Source organism: Bolinopsis microptera, chromosome 8, assembly GCF_026151205.1.
Source record: "Bolinopsis microptera isolate Bmic1 chromosome 8, MBARI_Bmic_1.0, whole genome shotgun sequence".
Lineage (NCBI taxonomy): Eukaryota > Metazoa > Ctenophora > Tentaculata > Lobata > Bolinopsidae > Bolinopsis > Bolinopsis microptera.
This window is the reverse complement of record NC_087079.1, coordinates 13,764,445-13,779,885: the sequence shown is the minus strand read 5'-3', so window position 1 is coordinate 13,779,885 and position 15,441 is coordinate 13,764,445. Positions and strand designations below refer to the sequence as shown.

At 37.7% G+C, this 15,441-nt stretch overlaps 2 protein-coding genes across 2 annotated transcripts in view; both read left to right on the top strand.

The window, feature by feature from the left end:
• The first annotated feature begins 6,338 nt into the window (after positions 1-6,338).
• Positions 6,339-9,651, top strand: LOC134819116 (mRNA turnover protein 4 homolog). The gene is made up of 5 exons (XM_063828888.1): positions 6,339-6,408; positions 6,586-6,748; positions 7,697-7,995; positions 9,109-9,185; positions 9,317-9,651. The coding sequence occupies exons 1-5, from the start codon at positions 6,381-6,383 to the stop codon at positions 9,470-9,472; spliced, it is 723 nt and encodes a 240-aa protein (XP_063684958.1). The 5' UTR covers positions 6,339-6,380; the 3' UTR covers positions 9,473-9,651.
• A 146-nt stretch (positions 9,652-9,797) lies between these two features.
• LOC134819115 (condensin-2 complex subunit D3-like) overlaps positions 9,798-15,441 on the top strand; it is a 6,005-nt gene continuing 361 nt past the window's right edge. Inside the window, exon 1 of the mRNA XM_063828887.1 lies at positions 9,798-15,441. This exon is cut by the window's right edge and continues 361 nt beyond it. Within this exon, the coding sequence (XP_063684957.1) occupies positions 9,862-12,852 (2,991 nt within the window). The 5' untranslated portion in view covers positions 9,798-9,861 and the 3' untranslated portion in view covers positions 12,853-15,441.

Below are 15,441 nucleotides of genomic sequence, written 5' to 3'. Positions count from 1 at the left end.
TTCGAAAATTGTTGACGTATTAGGAGTATTTTTGATATGTATCTTAAAATGTAATAATTTATCTACAATTAAAAACAAAAATCAACCTGTTTGTCTCATTTGTTAGATTTTGAAAGCCATTCAAAATTTGGACACGAGTCTTGTAAATACCCTGTAAGTTACGCACAGAAGAATCAATGAGTGACTAATAAACTTGATAATGACACCTCACTATACGATGCAGCTGATGGTTATAATAATCATCACTAATAATTACAATATAATCGCTATGTATTTCAGTCATCTTGACATGGTGTCACGATCACTTGGCAATTTATCATAAGATAACTAATTGATACATTATACCTGGCTAGTGTCATTACTTTCTGAAAGACATTCTTTATTTTCTCCTCAGTAAAAGCCAGTAAAAACCTGTGAATAGCAATATAGTTATTTTACAACAATCTCCCACCAAATCTAAATTTCATCTGCATAAAGAGCAATAATGGTGCCTTCAGAAACACAGGACAACCCTGACGGACACCACACCGAACTGGCAGAGAGAAAGACGTTTTTCCACCTACTACCACTTTCTACTAATAAAAATTATATGTTAAAAATATCGTTTTCTTATACCATTTCCTTGTAATTACAAAAGCAGTGATTTACCGCAAACTTTTTGATCCCAATTTACCAAGGCTGTTTCCTTTCTCCTATCTCTTATGATTCATACACTCTAGTTCGACAACTAAAATTTGCCATTAATCACCTCTGTTGAACTTTGGTATGTGTCGAACTAGAATCCAGGTAGTTTACTTTAGCACGAAAAATATTTTCCCTTCATTTTCTGCTTTTGATCCAATGGCTCAGGTCATGAACACTTAACAGATATTAATGGCATGTACTGGTGCTACTTATCTGTTGCTGCACGCTATCGGATCACATAGGCATTTGATTGGGATAACAAGCTCGCATGCTGAGATAATACATAAGACCTACATACAGGGCTTCATATGATACTCAAAATCAGTCCAATAGAAAACCTGAATTGAAGGCTAATCTAGATAACGAAATGTGTTTTTTATCCCTTTCACCAAGTCGCAGTTCTCTTATCGAATTTTGGTAAGTGTCAAACTAGAGTTCATGTAGCATACTCGACCTACTCTAAAGTTCAACTCTGCTGAACTATAGTACATGTCCAACTATAGTACATGTCCAACTCAGCGGTAAATCAGGTTTTTACTTTTTACTGTACACCTAAGTCCTTTTTCAGAAGCTTAATGAAATCGTCAAAGCTGTTATAATAAAACCATTTGTAACAAGTGTACAAGTAATAAATTGATAAATTAATTAATTGATAAATTAATTATAAGACACAATTTATACTTTGCAACATGGTTCAGCGCGGCTGATGCAGAGGCGGCTCATGGGAGCTGGCTGGCAGTTGTGTTGGGTGTCCCTTCAACAGACTCGGGGGGCTTGTGGGCGGCCCACCTCCCCAACTACCGATGGCTATTCGCCGATGACTGCATACAATACCACAGCAGAAAATCATTTAATTAATTTAATTATTCTAACGCACATTACAGTTACACACTGGGCGTCATGTATGTAATGTGTCACAGGTGACAGCAAACATAAACGGAAACTTATAAAAGTAGTGAAATAGGACACCACACGTGTACGATCTCAGCCGCGCAGTATGATACTGATAGCACGTAGTAGTCGATAGTTCAAATTGCAGGGTGTCCTGGACAACCTGATCATATAGATTAACAGTATGTTGATGCGATGATGTGCTCTGTACCCGTTTGCAATTAACTGTGTGTTAAAACTGTACGGCTGAGTTGTCCAATCAAGGATTAGACACCCTATACAACACGATTTCACAAAGATCATGCGTGCGCTTACATTCGAACGTTTGAGTAGAATAAAGAACTTTATATTGCGATTAGATATTTCCGAATACTATTAAGTAAAACAAAATTTAAGTAACAAATTACTATTTCTATTTACAAGCAAGGGCCACCAGATAATAATTTTAAGGCGTCCACAGACACCTGGATGCCCTCAATAGCCGCCTCTGGGCTGATGCATGTTAATTGAAAGAGTTTGGTTTAAATTTCCGAACTACAGCGTACATCAAGAGCTAACTTACTGAATTGTTTAAAACATATTAAATCTCAATTCATGTTTATGAACATAAATATAATAGCATGGGGTCCCCAGGTAAGGTAAAGGACACCGTTACTAATAGTGCTTCGTTGTGCCCGTTAACTACAGTGAACATTTTGCGAGGTTTCTCAAAACGGCTTTTATCGGAGCACGTGGGTTATTTACTAGGAAGGTTACGCAAAAGCCAGGCCAACATTTTTGTTTTTGTGTCAGCCACGCTACGATGTCGCAAAGTCAAGATTATGTTTAATATTTAAGGTCATACACATTTACTAATATCATGGAGCTGAGGAGTCCAATTTAGCTGCAGACGCTAAACACCACAGTTTAATTGTCAAATGCAAATACCGTTTATAATTATATTAAGTGAACACCAAGACACAATTAAAGTTTAAGTAAAATACAATTTTAACTTATGAATGGATGATTTATGATTTAGTAGTTGTAGAAATCACAGTCAATGCTTCATAAAGTGTTATGTAACGGGCCGTATTATTGGCCACAAGAATAAACGTACGTGCGCAGTAACCATTGTTAATGATTTGGCCCGGCGCGCGCTACTTCGTAGCTCTTGCAATCGGCGCGCGCTACTTCGAAGAAATTTAGACGAGTAACATCCGTCAAACGTGCACGCTACAGATACCCGTATTTCTGGAATATTTCGAATTGTGAAAGTTTGCGCTCCACACTCATTATGTAATGCTATTGTCAATTGTATCACGTCGTGACCCCCACGGTCGTTTCACTATGTGGTGAAACTTTATAGTTCTTACAATACAAAGGGAGCCATGCACTCGTGCGCGGCGGGTCATACAACGTATGAAAATAATATTATAAACATTGAACATACGACACATCAAAAACGTGTAACAAATTACAATTCAAGCAATGTCATAATTAATAATTCTTCCAATTAAAAAATGACATTTTTCTTTACATAACTTACAAATTGTAGAATAACATCAAGCGTATTACATAAACGTCGTTTATGTAATACGCTTGATGTTATTCAATAAATGAAACTGGATCAAATGAATCCTCAATTGCATTTATATTTTAGTTGTTATACGTTGTATGACCCGCCGCGCACGAGTGCGCGGCTCCCCTGTATCATAGAAACTCTACAGGGGTTTCCACTATAGTGAAACGACGATGGGGGTCACGACGTGATACAATATTTCGGTATCTTTGGTAAAACTACAAATTAAACAACTATTATCCTAAAATCTACCGATTTGGTTGCGAGATCGAGAAACATTATTTGATGCGCGGCCCAGTAGTACATCGCGCTATAACCATTAAGAGAGTATTTGAATGCTGACTGTGACGGGGGTGTAAGTAGAAAAATGAGTGAAAAAAATTGTGACTGGTAATTGAAACAGTTCATGGCTAGTTGGTCAACAAAGTTCAGTTCACCGAAGTTATAATTATATAATAATAATATTAAGGAAATTAGCGAAACTTTATTGTTAATAAAATTTCGCTAAATAAAATTGATTGAAGCTATTATATATCGAAGTAAAAAGAAATCTTTGCTTTGTTAATTCGAAAAGCAACGATCTGGAAAGCGTGACATCATCAATCAAACGTAAGCAAGACCCCTCCCGGCCCTGTCAGCAACCTTCATGACGCGTCAGTATTTCCAAACCTCCTCCCCCTCGGCTGATGCCGTCATGTGTGACCGCTCCATGCCATAAACAGTTATTAACAAAAAATTATCTTATTGTTAAACAATTCCATGTTCAATTTTGATTGGTAACTCTGTCAGTATACAGTAAAGTTGATATAATAGTGCGGAATCAAGAAAGTCATAGAACGTATCAAATTTGATGTGCCGGCCATAGAATGCAGTTTTAAGAATCGAGCGTTACTCCTTACATTATTTCAAATAATTCTGTACCAGCCGCTTTGTACAATGTTTAATCCTTTACTATTCAGTGAATTCCGACCTGATATCAATTAGCTGCACAGCATTATAAATACATTGTATTTGCGATATCGTTCACAATCTAGGTAAACTATAAGTAAAAATATAATATTAATCATAAGCTAAAATGTACTAATCTTTGTATTCTAAATGGGGAAAAGAAGAAACATTGTCAGTCAGTCGAGAAAATTGTCAGTCAGGCTATATGGCAGCTTTGTAGATGTTGTGACAATGCTAGTAGTGGTCCCAGGCTTGCGACTGGAATTGCGGTGTTAAATCGATTTAACGGTATACCAACGATCCACCTCCCACTTGTTGTTTGGTACTTAGCATTAATAGTGTTAGTTTCGAGAATTATTGTCTGCATGCTCATGACCTGGAATGACACTAAAATATAAATAGTTAGAATTTATCCATGGTATGGTCTGTTTCTCTTTATCATACTAATGAAGAACATCACCTACCCTCCAATATAAATCTCCAGATGATATTTTAGCGAATCCATGACACTTGCATTTACAATCAACAATGCATATAACTTATAAGACATCATTTTGGAACAACTTAGATTCTTTTAAAGATATACAAATCATTGCTTCCAGATTGATTGTTGTATTTTAGATATAGAGGTTGATGAATTGTCACATACCATCTTTTGGACAAAGCACATAATGTTTTCTATTTGAGACTGTATAAAGAGTTTTCATGCCTCCTCGCAAATGCATGAAAGTGTTTGGCTTCCAGAACTTTTTTAATAAGTTTTTCAACCTTTACAGAGTACAGCGATTCTTACGTATCAAATAAACTCAAATAAATTATTGTCCCCGTCTGTAAAATCTGACGGGAGACCAGACACTGCACAGTACAGCACAGTAAAATGTGCCCGCAATTACATGGCCCCATTCTTCTTCTGATTGGTCTGCGTTCCTTTCGGTAGCTTTTACAATGCGTCCCTATGTCTCCAACTCCTGCTGCTGGAGAGACTCCCAAGGTATATACCATATTCATATTAATCATAGATATCGACAACAGACTCTGAGAGTCTTGAAGCTCTGTTATCACCACCCCTCGTGCAACCCCGTCAAGTTAAAGACGGAGAGACAAGGACTTCCAGGGGAGGTCATGGCCTGCTACGTGCAACTCGTAGGAGTATGCAGTGTTCCTGGTGGGTGTTACTTCTAAACCAGTTTAACGGAATCGTCAAACAGTTGATACACAGTTGCCTGGGTGTCAAAGTGGAAACTTGTATCTGGTCATCGCTTTTATGTTTATATATCTCGAATTACAATTACACAAGACATGGTAGCCTGTGAACGAATTAAATCCTGGGGTTACACAAGACGTGGAAGCCTGTGAGGGTGTTAGAGTCCTGAAGCTGAGGTTACACAAGACGTGGTAGCCTGTGAGCGTGTAGACCACTCCTCTATTGTTGTTTTGAGTGTCCAATCCAGAACCAAACGTGTGAAAAAATAGATGTGTGGCAAAGAATATGAAACAGTTCAAATTTCGTCAGGCAAGGCTGTCAGGCTGATACACTGTCCTTATCAGAGCTGACAATCTTATTGTTTCTTATGAAATGAACTCTGTTAGACTCTGCTTTCCTCTTTTCTTTCAGTTCCTCCCAGAGCTTCTTGAAAGCTCTCCTTTCTTCCAAATGTAAATACTTTTATAGTCCTCTTTTGAGCGTAGAAGTTATTTGGGACAAAATGATAATTTCCGATTATTTAATCATCAAGCTTATTTCTAGTTAATTAAATCGTGAATCAGGTATTCTCACACGTTTAGTTTTAAAATAGTTTTAATCTTTTGAGGAGGTAGAGTGAGCTGTGTTGCAGTTAAGCTGTTCATTTATATAGCTTTATACTGCATAGATACCCACAAGGATTCTCTACAAGATGCATACTAGGTGTGGGAATATTACAGGTGTGATTGTCATGCTGACCACACCTACAAGTAGCGGCAAGTGTTGCAAAATTTTCAAAATGTGCATGAATACCTGATCCTGAATAGTGAATACCTACTCAGCTCCTTTTTTTATACATTATGATTACAGAGGATCTGATATTTAGATATATATTGCTGTGCTGTAAAAATTGACTTTATTTATTTATTTATTTATTTATTACTCACGTCCAGGGGGTGATTAGGGTTCCATTTATAAACCAAAATTTAGTTTTCGTTTTTTTGTTGTCAATTTAATTTGAAATAGTCATGTTTGACTCTCGTACACATTATCTGAATATTTTCAAACACACACCAACTCAATCATCTAATTTTAGGGTCGCAACTTGGAGATAAAATGCCTAAATCAAAGCGTGATAAAATTGGTGAGTTATCCAGTTAAAAAACACTTCCTTGCACTTCGTTATTTTGTTTGACACATCTGTAACTTAATTTATATCTTTAGATCTGTCCATTTTCAAGAAGATTGAAAACAAAATAATCTATGTGAAGCTCTGACTTCCTAAGAGCTGAAAATTAATTGTAACTTTTGTTTGCTTCAGTGCCATTGACGGTTACCAAAAAGAAGTCCTACGAAACGAAGAAAGATTTAGTATCAGCAATCCAGGAATGCTGCGACAAGTATGCCCATTTGTATCTCATTGAAGTTCATAATGAGAGAAATAATCTTCTCAAGGAAATCAGAGAATCTTGGAAACATAGCAGGTATTTTATATGTAAACAATTTACATACACATTCGATCAGACCTAGCTTCTGACAAAATATGTTTACGGTGAATGATGAATCGTTTGAAGCTTCAATATTTAATTTATTGACCTATTATACCTAGTGGTAGTTTTATAGACCACATTTAATTTATTTACTTATTATACTTAGTATTTATTTTTGGTGACTGTATCACCCAGTTTTAACATTTGATAATTGTACAGTTTATTGACGACACATTGACTGAATGTTATTTTATTCTAATTTATATTCTAGATATTTTACTATTTATTTTTCAACAGACGACAACTTCCTGTTTTTTCTTCTATATTAGTTACTCATATCTCTTTTACAGACTTTTTTACAAGGACATTGACAGATGATACTCACATTAGGCATTCTTTATTGCATCTAAATTATTTCACTTGCATTAGGTTTAGAAATTTATTCTCTGGTTAACAGATTTCAAATGTTTAATTAATTTGTAGTATGACAGTAAGGTATATGAGAAGTTATTTAATTTTGCTTGGGCTATTATATTGACTATTGAGGTTTAATGATGATATGGAATTTGAATTCTATATAAATTTACACTATGTGGTTGGGGCATTTTGCATAGTAAATATGGTTACTACTCCTATATATCATATTATTTGATTGGTATTCGATTTCTGATTATTTCTCTAGGAATATGATTATTATATCTCAATTTGGCTTTAGGTAGGGTGCCCCGCTAAAAGAACTGGATTCTTCCAGGAAGCATCCTGTGCACAGACCTTGGTCTACATATATATTAAATTATTAACCATTCATTCTGTATGTGCACGAAAATTTATTTCAATCAATCAATCAATATCAATTAGCTGATTATGTAGCCCAATGCAACTTTCGTTAAATCAAACATGTATTAAAATATTTGCATTTTGTATAATATTTATTCTTTCCAGGATATTTTTAGGCAGAAACAAAGTGATGGCTCTTAGTATCGGACGTACTATGGAATCAGAGTACAAGAAAGATCTCCACAAGATTTCAAAGGGGCTACATGGAAAACGTGGACTGCTGTTTACGAACGAAAAGGTGGAAGAAGTAAAAGAATATTTCAAATCTCACAAGAAACTCTGTTTTGCTCGTAGTGGAAGTGTTGCCACAGAAACTGTAGTCCTGCCTGAGGGACCACTTGATTTACCTCATTCTATGGAACCACATCTCAGACAGCTTGGTCTTCCCACCAAATTAAAAGATGGTAAGTTCACTTAACATTTTTTTCCCTACTCTTGCCGAAGGCAAAAAGATCGTAGGGAATAAGTAATCGGGTTTGGATATATGAGGTGGCCCGACGGTCCTACGGTGTCGACAAAAGTCTGCTCCTTCGCAATATAGACCACTCCCCTATAATTATGTGTATAAAAGGAGTCTATTTTGCGCGCACGATGCTGGTTATGAGTTAATTAATTACAGGCATAGCAACCAGTTTTTGGTGCTTGACGACTGTTACAAACGGATCAATCATCAATATAGGTGTTATTTGTGTGAAACAAGCTCAATAAATTACCGAGTGATAAAATTCAGCAAGTCAAAACAAATAAAATTATGATGTCAGCTGATAAACTCGTGGCTGTGGGCTGATTATTTAACAGTTAATCGACACTGAATGGTAGAAAGCATTGGAATACATAGTTGAGACCAAATGTTACTTCACAGTTACATTCAAGAAGCAACTATAATATCAATATTGTGGTATGCTTTTAAAGAATCCTATATCAAATAAAAGGCTCGAAAGTCGATGGTGCTGTGATGTGTCGAGTAAAAATCAAAATGTATTAGTTTATGTTGGATACAAATAATAACTAAGACGAGACAGCATATTTTATTACAGTCAATAAGTTGGCATACGATGCAGTAATATGACGTGACATGATACGCATATCGTTATTGTTAACACGAAACAAAACCGCGCAAAGTATGAAATGATTTACAACCAAACCACATACAGATCGACGGCGACACCTCAGATGCGCGCAGGATTTTTCAAGTTCTGCACGCCCAATATAATATAAACGTTTATTACATTGTACATGCGCCAAACACCACTCTGGGATACAATAAAGTAGAACAATTAAATTGTATGCAGTAGGGAAATTTGATCGTGCGTGGTGTTACCGCGGCGAAATTCTTGTTTTGTTAGTATGCCTCCTTTCACTCATAATTTTGCCCTTATCGACAGGAATATGAATAATCTACACGTCATGTAAATTAGTTCAAAGTTTTCTAATGATATGAGACACCTAGCAGATACCTTAACATTGCCTATGGAAGTATAGTGAATATCAAATATTATTGGTATTTTTCTACTCAGGTGTGATAGTGTTGAATCAAGAACATACTGTTTGTACTGCTGGACAAGCTCTTTCTACTCAGGAAGCTGTTATCTTGGTATGTAATAAATAACTTCAAATGTTTGTCTCCTACAAAAGATTTGAGATTTACAACTTAAGCTTAAGAAATTATGATGATCCAGTTATTTATATTTATGTTAGTAAACTTATGGAGATTTCCTGTTTCAGAAACATCTCGGGAATTCCATGGCAGAATTCAACATCGAATTAATGTCTCACTGGAGCGATGGAGCTTTTACAGTTCTCTCAGAATCTGGCACTTCTATGGATGCTGCTGACGACGACTTTGGCGATGAAGTTATTGAGGACGCCAACGAGAACTGATATCCGATGATTTAGTTTTTATCAAATTGTTTTGGGAAGAGTGTTTGAAATGACCGATTATATCCTCAACCAGTTTTAAATCAGCTTCTCTGAGATCAGTGAAGCCTGCGACCGGACTTTTTATTTTTGAAAGCTAACTTTCTGTCAGTTTTAACTCATTTAATTTATTTCAAACAGAATGTCTCTCAACTTACTGCTTTTAATCAATAATTTCTGCGATCAATTTTTGCACAGCAACATCAACTAAGCTTTAAAAATCGTTTAAAATTCTGCTTAAAACAGATATTTCTAATTCTCGAAAAAAACTATTTATAACCAAAACTATGAATTCAGTTTCTGAACTATTTTTGACCAAATATTTTCAGGATTTTATGATCTGATGTTTGTAAATGGATGAATTAAAAGCTAGTCTCGGGCTGAGCAGCCTCACAGAAGAATGGTGCCACAACATGCTGAAAGATGACTTTTGTTCTGAAAACTTCCCAGAGTCTTGGACTTACGACAACACATTAATCGGACTAGAAGAGCCGTTTCGAGACCTACTGAAATACATCCGAAAGAAAAGAAACAGAATCTGGGATAACTTAATCTTATCAGATGTGAGCAGAATTCAGTGTGTCACAAATGTTGTCTTGGAATCTTGTATAAAAGGAGAAGGTTCGCCACTGACTGGTTTATTAGGTGGGGGTTGCTATCTGTATCTCTCAACCTTGGAGGGGGCGTCAGCAAGAAATGTGTTTCATAACATGCTCTTTGGTAAGGTAATGGAGTTACTCAAAGTTCAGAACGACTCCTCAAGTTTTGAAGGTATTCTTGCAGTTTATGATAGCCTATCAGAAATCATTGAATCAGACTTGACTTTACCAGACCAGTCATATTGGATACTGGTCAAATCGTTTCTTGCTTCCGTCAATATCAATTGTTCCCACAAAAAAGCAGACAACAGCGACTTCAATCAACTTTTTTCTGTTATCTTGTCAAAGCCTAAAGATTTTAAGTTCTTCATCAAAGAAGCTTCAGCGTACCTATTAGCAGGTAAATCGTATGTCAGTGACCGTTGTTCCGGCCTGATATGTGATTTCACATCAAAAAGCTCGGAAAACAAGCGTGTTATAGCTCACCACCTGAACCTAATCCACACTCTCTGTTCATCCATATCAGACAGAACTGAAGCCAGAAGACAGGTCGAGGCGTATATCTTGAAGCTGGTCGCAGTACTACCCAACAACTGCTTCTTTGAGTTTGTTGATTGGATTGTAACTCAGCTGTGCATGTCTCAAAAGGTTGTCCACAGGATATTTGGAGCTGAAATGTGCTTCCAACTTTCATTCAACGATTTTGTTACTGACGCCGAAGATCCATCTGTGTTGAAAGTGTTGTACCAGACCATTATATTAGGTCTCTGTGATAAAGCCCCGACAGTCAGGGCTAAATATGCAATGGTGCTGAGTGATCTCTTGAAGAATGCCCCAACAACCTCTCAGAAATCTCTGTTGCCCTACTTTGAGCCGAGCAATTCTGAAAATATTCTGCATGTTGTGCAGTCTTTGAGCTCCGACGAAAAATCATCAGTCAGGAAAGCATCATGTAGCTTGCTACTGATGATGCTTCTAAAAATCAAAATTAGAAGCTCCTGGTTGAAAATCATTTATCGTTTTTGTTTGGACACAGCAGTATCGGTCAGAAAACAAGCTCTCATGAGTGTTGGTCAGTTGCTTTCAGAGTTCGAGTCTGACCCAGTTGTACAGAGACTGTGGCTGGAAACTGTCCTACCCGCAACGAATGACAATGAGAACTCTGTGAAGGATTATTGTAGCCTGCAGCTGGAGAGGTTACTGAATAAGCTTCACTCCTGCGAACATGCCTGGGAAATCTTACAGCTAATTTCTAATCCAAAGTCCCTCGACCTGCAAACATACTTTGATTTTGGAATCTACAACCTGAAAGACTTCAAAATGTCAGCAGACTGCAGGAGTTACCTGTTAGAGAAGTTAGAAGATCCACAGTCCACTCACACCATTTTACTTGTAGTTTCCAAAATGGTGGACAAATTTAAGGAGATCGACAGTTGTCAGTTGGTTGACATATTTGAGAGATGTTTGTTAACAAGATCAGATGATAGTTACCAAACCATGTGCATGTCATTTACATGTTTGAGAAACCTGAAGAGGGTCACTGATATCGATGAGATTGTTGAGAAATTAAGGCTGGAACTGAAGAAATTCATTCACCCATACATTGTTATCAAGGAGTTAGTAGCAACTGTCGCTAACCTCATACATCGAAGTGACAAACAACAAATGATCACGTTATGCGAGGAGACCATTAGAGACATCGGTGTTGTCCTCCAGAATCTATGTTTAACACAAACTTCTCACGACGTTATCTCCTCAATGAAGTTGTGTTGCTACTTATTCACTCTGGGAGAAGTAACAATGCATTATACGAAAGTGATTGACAGTAGCGTCATTTTGTCTGTAAAGGAGCTGATTATTGGGAGTGAGGAGAGCTCGTTCTCAACATCTGTTCGGGGGCATTCCATTATCGCTCTGGGCAAGATGTGTCTCGTTCATGAAGATGTTGCAAAAGATTCAGTCATGCTCTTCTCAAAAGTGCTGGAGGATGATAAAAACTTTGAAATCAGGAACAATATTTTGATTGTGTTGGGCGACCTGATCGTAAGATACCCAACTATCATTGCTGAGTATCTGTACTGTGTAACTGATTGTCTTCAGGATGGGTCGATGGTTGTGCGTCGTCAGGCTATCATTGTCTTGACTAAGCTGCTTCAAGAAGATTATTTGAAATGGAGAAGTGGGATTGTCATGAAGTTCATTTCAAACTTGGTTTGTGAGAACTCTGAGATAAGACAGTTGTGCGAGCTGTGCCTCTCTAATATCCTGCTTGTCAGGTACCCTAAAACCTATTTTGACTTCTTCATTGAGGTGGTGTTCTTTGCTAATGAACTTTTTAGTTTCCTTACCACAACTGAACCAAACCTTCTTCATTTTTCGTTGCCAGGTAAAGAGAATCAGGCCAAACGGAGAAAAATCTATACAGCAATGTTGCAAAACCTTGGAGATCAGCAGAAATTAGAGCTTACTACTCGTATCTGCAAGGAGATCCTAACTCTGTTCGTGGCAGAGAATGATGATCCTATAGACGAGAAACTTATACCACTCCTTCACGATAGTCTTTGGATACTTTGCTGTCCATCATTGAAATTATCTTCATTGAAATCTAGAGCTTGTCATGACTTCGATGATGATGACAGTAATATTGGAATGATTGAGGCACAAACAAAATTAATATCAACCATTGTGAAAAGGGTTTTCGTGGAAAATTGCACTCCTATCATATCCAACTTCGTCAAAAGCTAAGAAGGTTGAAGTCACCGTTACAGAGTGATTTAACTAAATTCATTGTGCTTTTTGTGACCGATTTCAAAAACGAAATCGAAGTTTTGAGTGGAGCTGATGCACAATTTATAGCTGAGGTTCAATACGCAAGAATGGTTAAGAAAAAAGAGAAAGCAGCAATCACGCGGTCGTAGACTCTGTGCTACAAGAGACTGTCATTGGTAATCTGATGACCCCTGGTTTTCTTAAGAGCTTTAAAACACCCCACACTGGTCGAGGTTTACATCTCTCACTATCCAACCAAGGACCGGCAATGTTCTTTAAAACTCACATTATGTTGCTGCCCCTTACTCACAGCTTCAAGAAGTGTTACTTATAAGCGTCCGCAAGTTTCAAATGATGTCAATGCAGCTTTGAGAAAGAACTTACTGAGTGATTTCAGATTAAAAGAAGCAACAACAATAAGCACCATTGTTGTGTCTCAGACAGTTACCAAGTCTACTTCATTAAGTCAAAATCTGGGGCACAGTGGGGGTCTGTCACAAAACGACATCTCGGTACACACCAGTATGGTTCATCATGGAAATAGAGACCGAGGATAACGAGATATCATATACTGAGAGAACAACAACCATTAAGATAGTGAACTCTCCAGTCCCGTCAAAGGAATTTGTAGACAATTCTCAGGAGGTGGTTGGAATTAAGAAGGAAGTGCAGAGTCCATCAGAAAAATACATAAAAAAGACGGGAAGGAACCTTTTCAACCCAGATGCATCAGCCAACCTAGTGAATGCTTCAAGGATGTCAGAGAACTCGATAAATGGTAACAAATCACGGGATGTGCCAGAAGACCTGCTATTGATAAACAATACTGAAAAAGGGTGTGTGAGAATCAAAGCTAAGATGGAGTCTGCCAAAAAAGTGCTACTATCTTCTCAACAACCTTCACTTAGTGTCCAGTCAAAGGCTAATCAGCAACCCAAGAAACCCTTCAAGCTGGGGGACTTGATAAAAGAGAAGATTCGTGAACAAAAGAGAAGGAAAGCTCAGCTAGCAAAAGCAAACGATCCTGATAGAATTTCACTGATTCCTGAAGTCATTACTCAGAAAAAACCCAGTGAACCGGTGCAAGTGAAATCTGAAACCCCACATCTGCTGATTCTTCAGAAGAAGCTCTGGAAACCCTGTGATGCGTCTTAGATAATCACAGTAATTAAAGGGTGGAGAGAGTGCTGAGGAAGATGGTGTCGAATCTGCTCCAGAGGAACCTGAAGAAATTAGTGTTGAACCTGCTCCAGAGGTACCTGAAGAAATTAGTGTTGAACCTGCTTCAGAGGTACCTGAAGAAATTAGTGTTGAACCTGCTTCAGAGGTACCTGAAGAAATTAGTGTTGAACCTGCTTCAGAAGAACCTGTGCAGAATGATAATGATCATACTTCAGTTGAACCCCCTGTGGGAGTTACGGTATCACATGATAAGACAAAGAAAGCGGAATCAACCGAGGATATTGATAGGAAACCGGATGCAGAAAAAAGAAGGACTCGCCGATCTGCAAGGTTCAACAAACTGATGAATCAATTCAAGCCAGCACAGGGTATAGCTTCTAGTAAAGAGAAAGTTTCTTCAGACCAGACCAAACCGTCTGATGATTTGAATAGACATTCTGGTGTTGATAACAAGCTTCCAGATATTCGAGCTATGGTAAAAGAAGGTCCGTCATCCACTGAGAATCTTGAGAATACACCACCCAGGGCTTCTAAAGAAGTTTCCAAGACTTCATCTAAAGAAGTTTCCAACACTTCCTCTAAAGAAGTTACCAAGACTTCATCTAAAAAAGTTATCAAGACTTCCTCTAAAGAATTTATCAAGACTTCTCTAAGAAGATTCCCGCCATGAAAGGGAAGGTGAAGAAGCTGGGTTAGCTGCCAAAAGACGAGCCAAAAGATCAAAATATTAAACCAATTTCAGCCTAAACAAGCTGAAAAACAAGCAGAAAATCAACCAATTCAATCTAAACAATCGGAAAAAACACCTGATCCAGACAAACCTTCTGCACCAAGTCGAGCATCAAAGCGGGTTAGTAAGTTGTTGGCTCAGCTACAACGGAAAAAACCTCCAGGTCTTGCAGCCGGATGTATTGTAGATAAGCCAGAAAACATTTTGTTATGCAATCAAGTACTAAGAAAGCGCAAGAATCCCAATGACTCGGGACATTGTGTTTATCAAGAAGATGAGCTGGATCCAAAACCAAAGAGGAGGTCCATCGATAATCTCGTGAATTTAGGTAACGTTACCTTTGATCCACACGACCCTCACCTTGTAGCCTCAACACCAGCTGTTTCATCAAAAGGCAGGAGAGCTTCAGAGAGACTCATGCAGCGGGGCAATGTTAGCTTTAATCAGTCCGACCCAGCTATTACAGCTTCTACTCCTTTCATACCTGACAAAGTTGTGGCTAAGAAAATCGTCTCCAGCACCCCTTTAGTGACTCAATCGTCGAGCAGATTAAAAATGAAATTTGAATTATCTCCATACGTGACCCTTCTCAGAAAAATGATGTTGATCAGATATTTTAAATTCGTGCAATTTCTATTTTCGGGTTCGATGTA

Coding starts and splice junctions, on each gene's coding strand:
- LOC134819116 (XM_063828888.1), top strand. CDS start 6,381: ATGCCTAAATCAAAGCGTGATAAAATTG. Junction 6,409..6,585: donor ATCAAAGCGTGATAAAATTG/GTGAGTTATCCA, acceptor TGTTTGCTTCAG/TGCCATTGACGGTTACCAAA. Junction 6,749..7,696: donor GAATCTTGGAAACATAGCAG/GTATTTTATATG, acceptor TATTCTTTCCAG/GATATTTTTAGGCAGAAACA.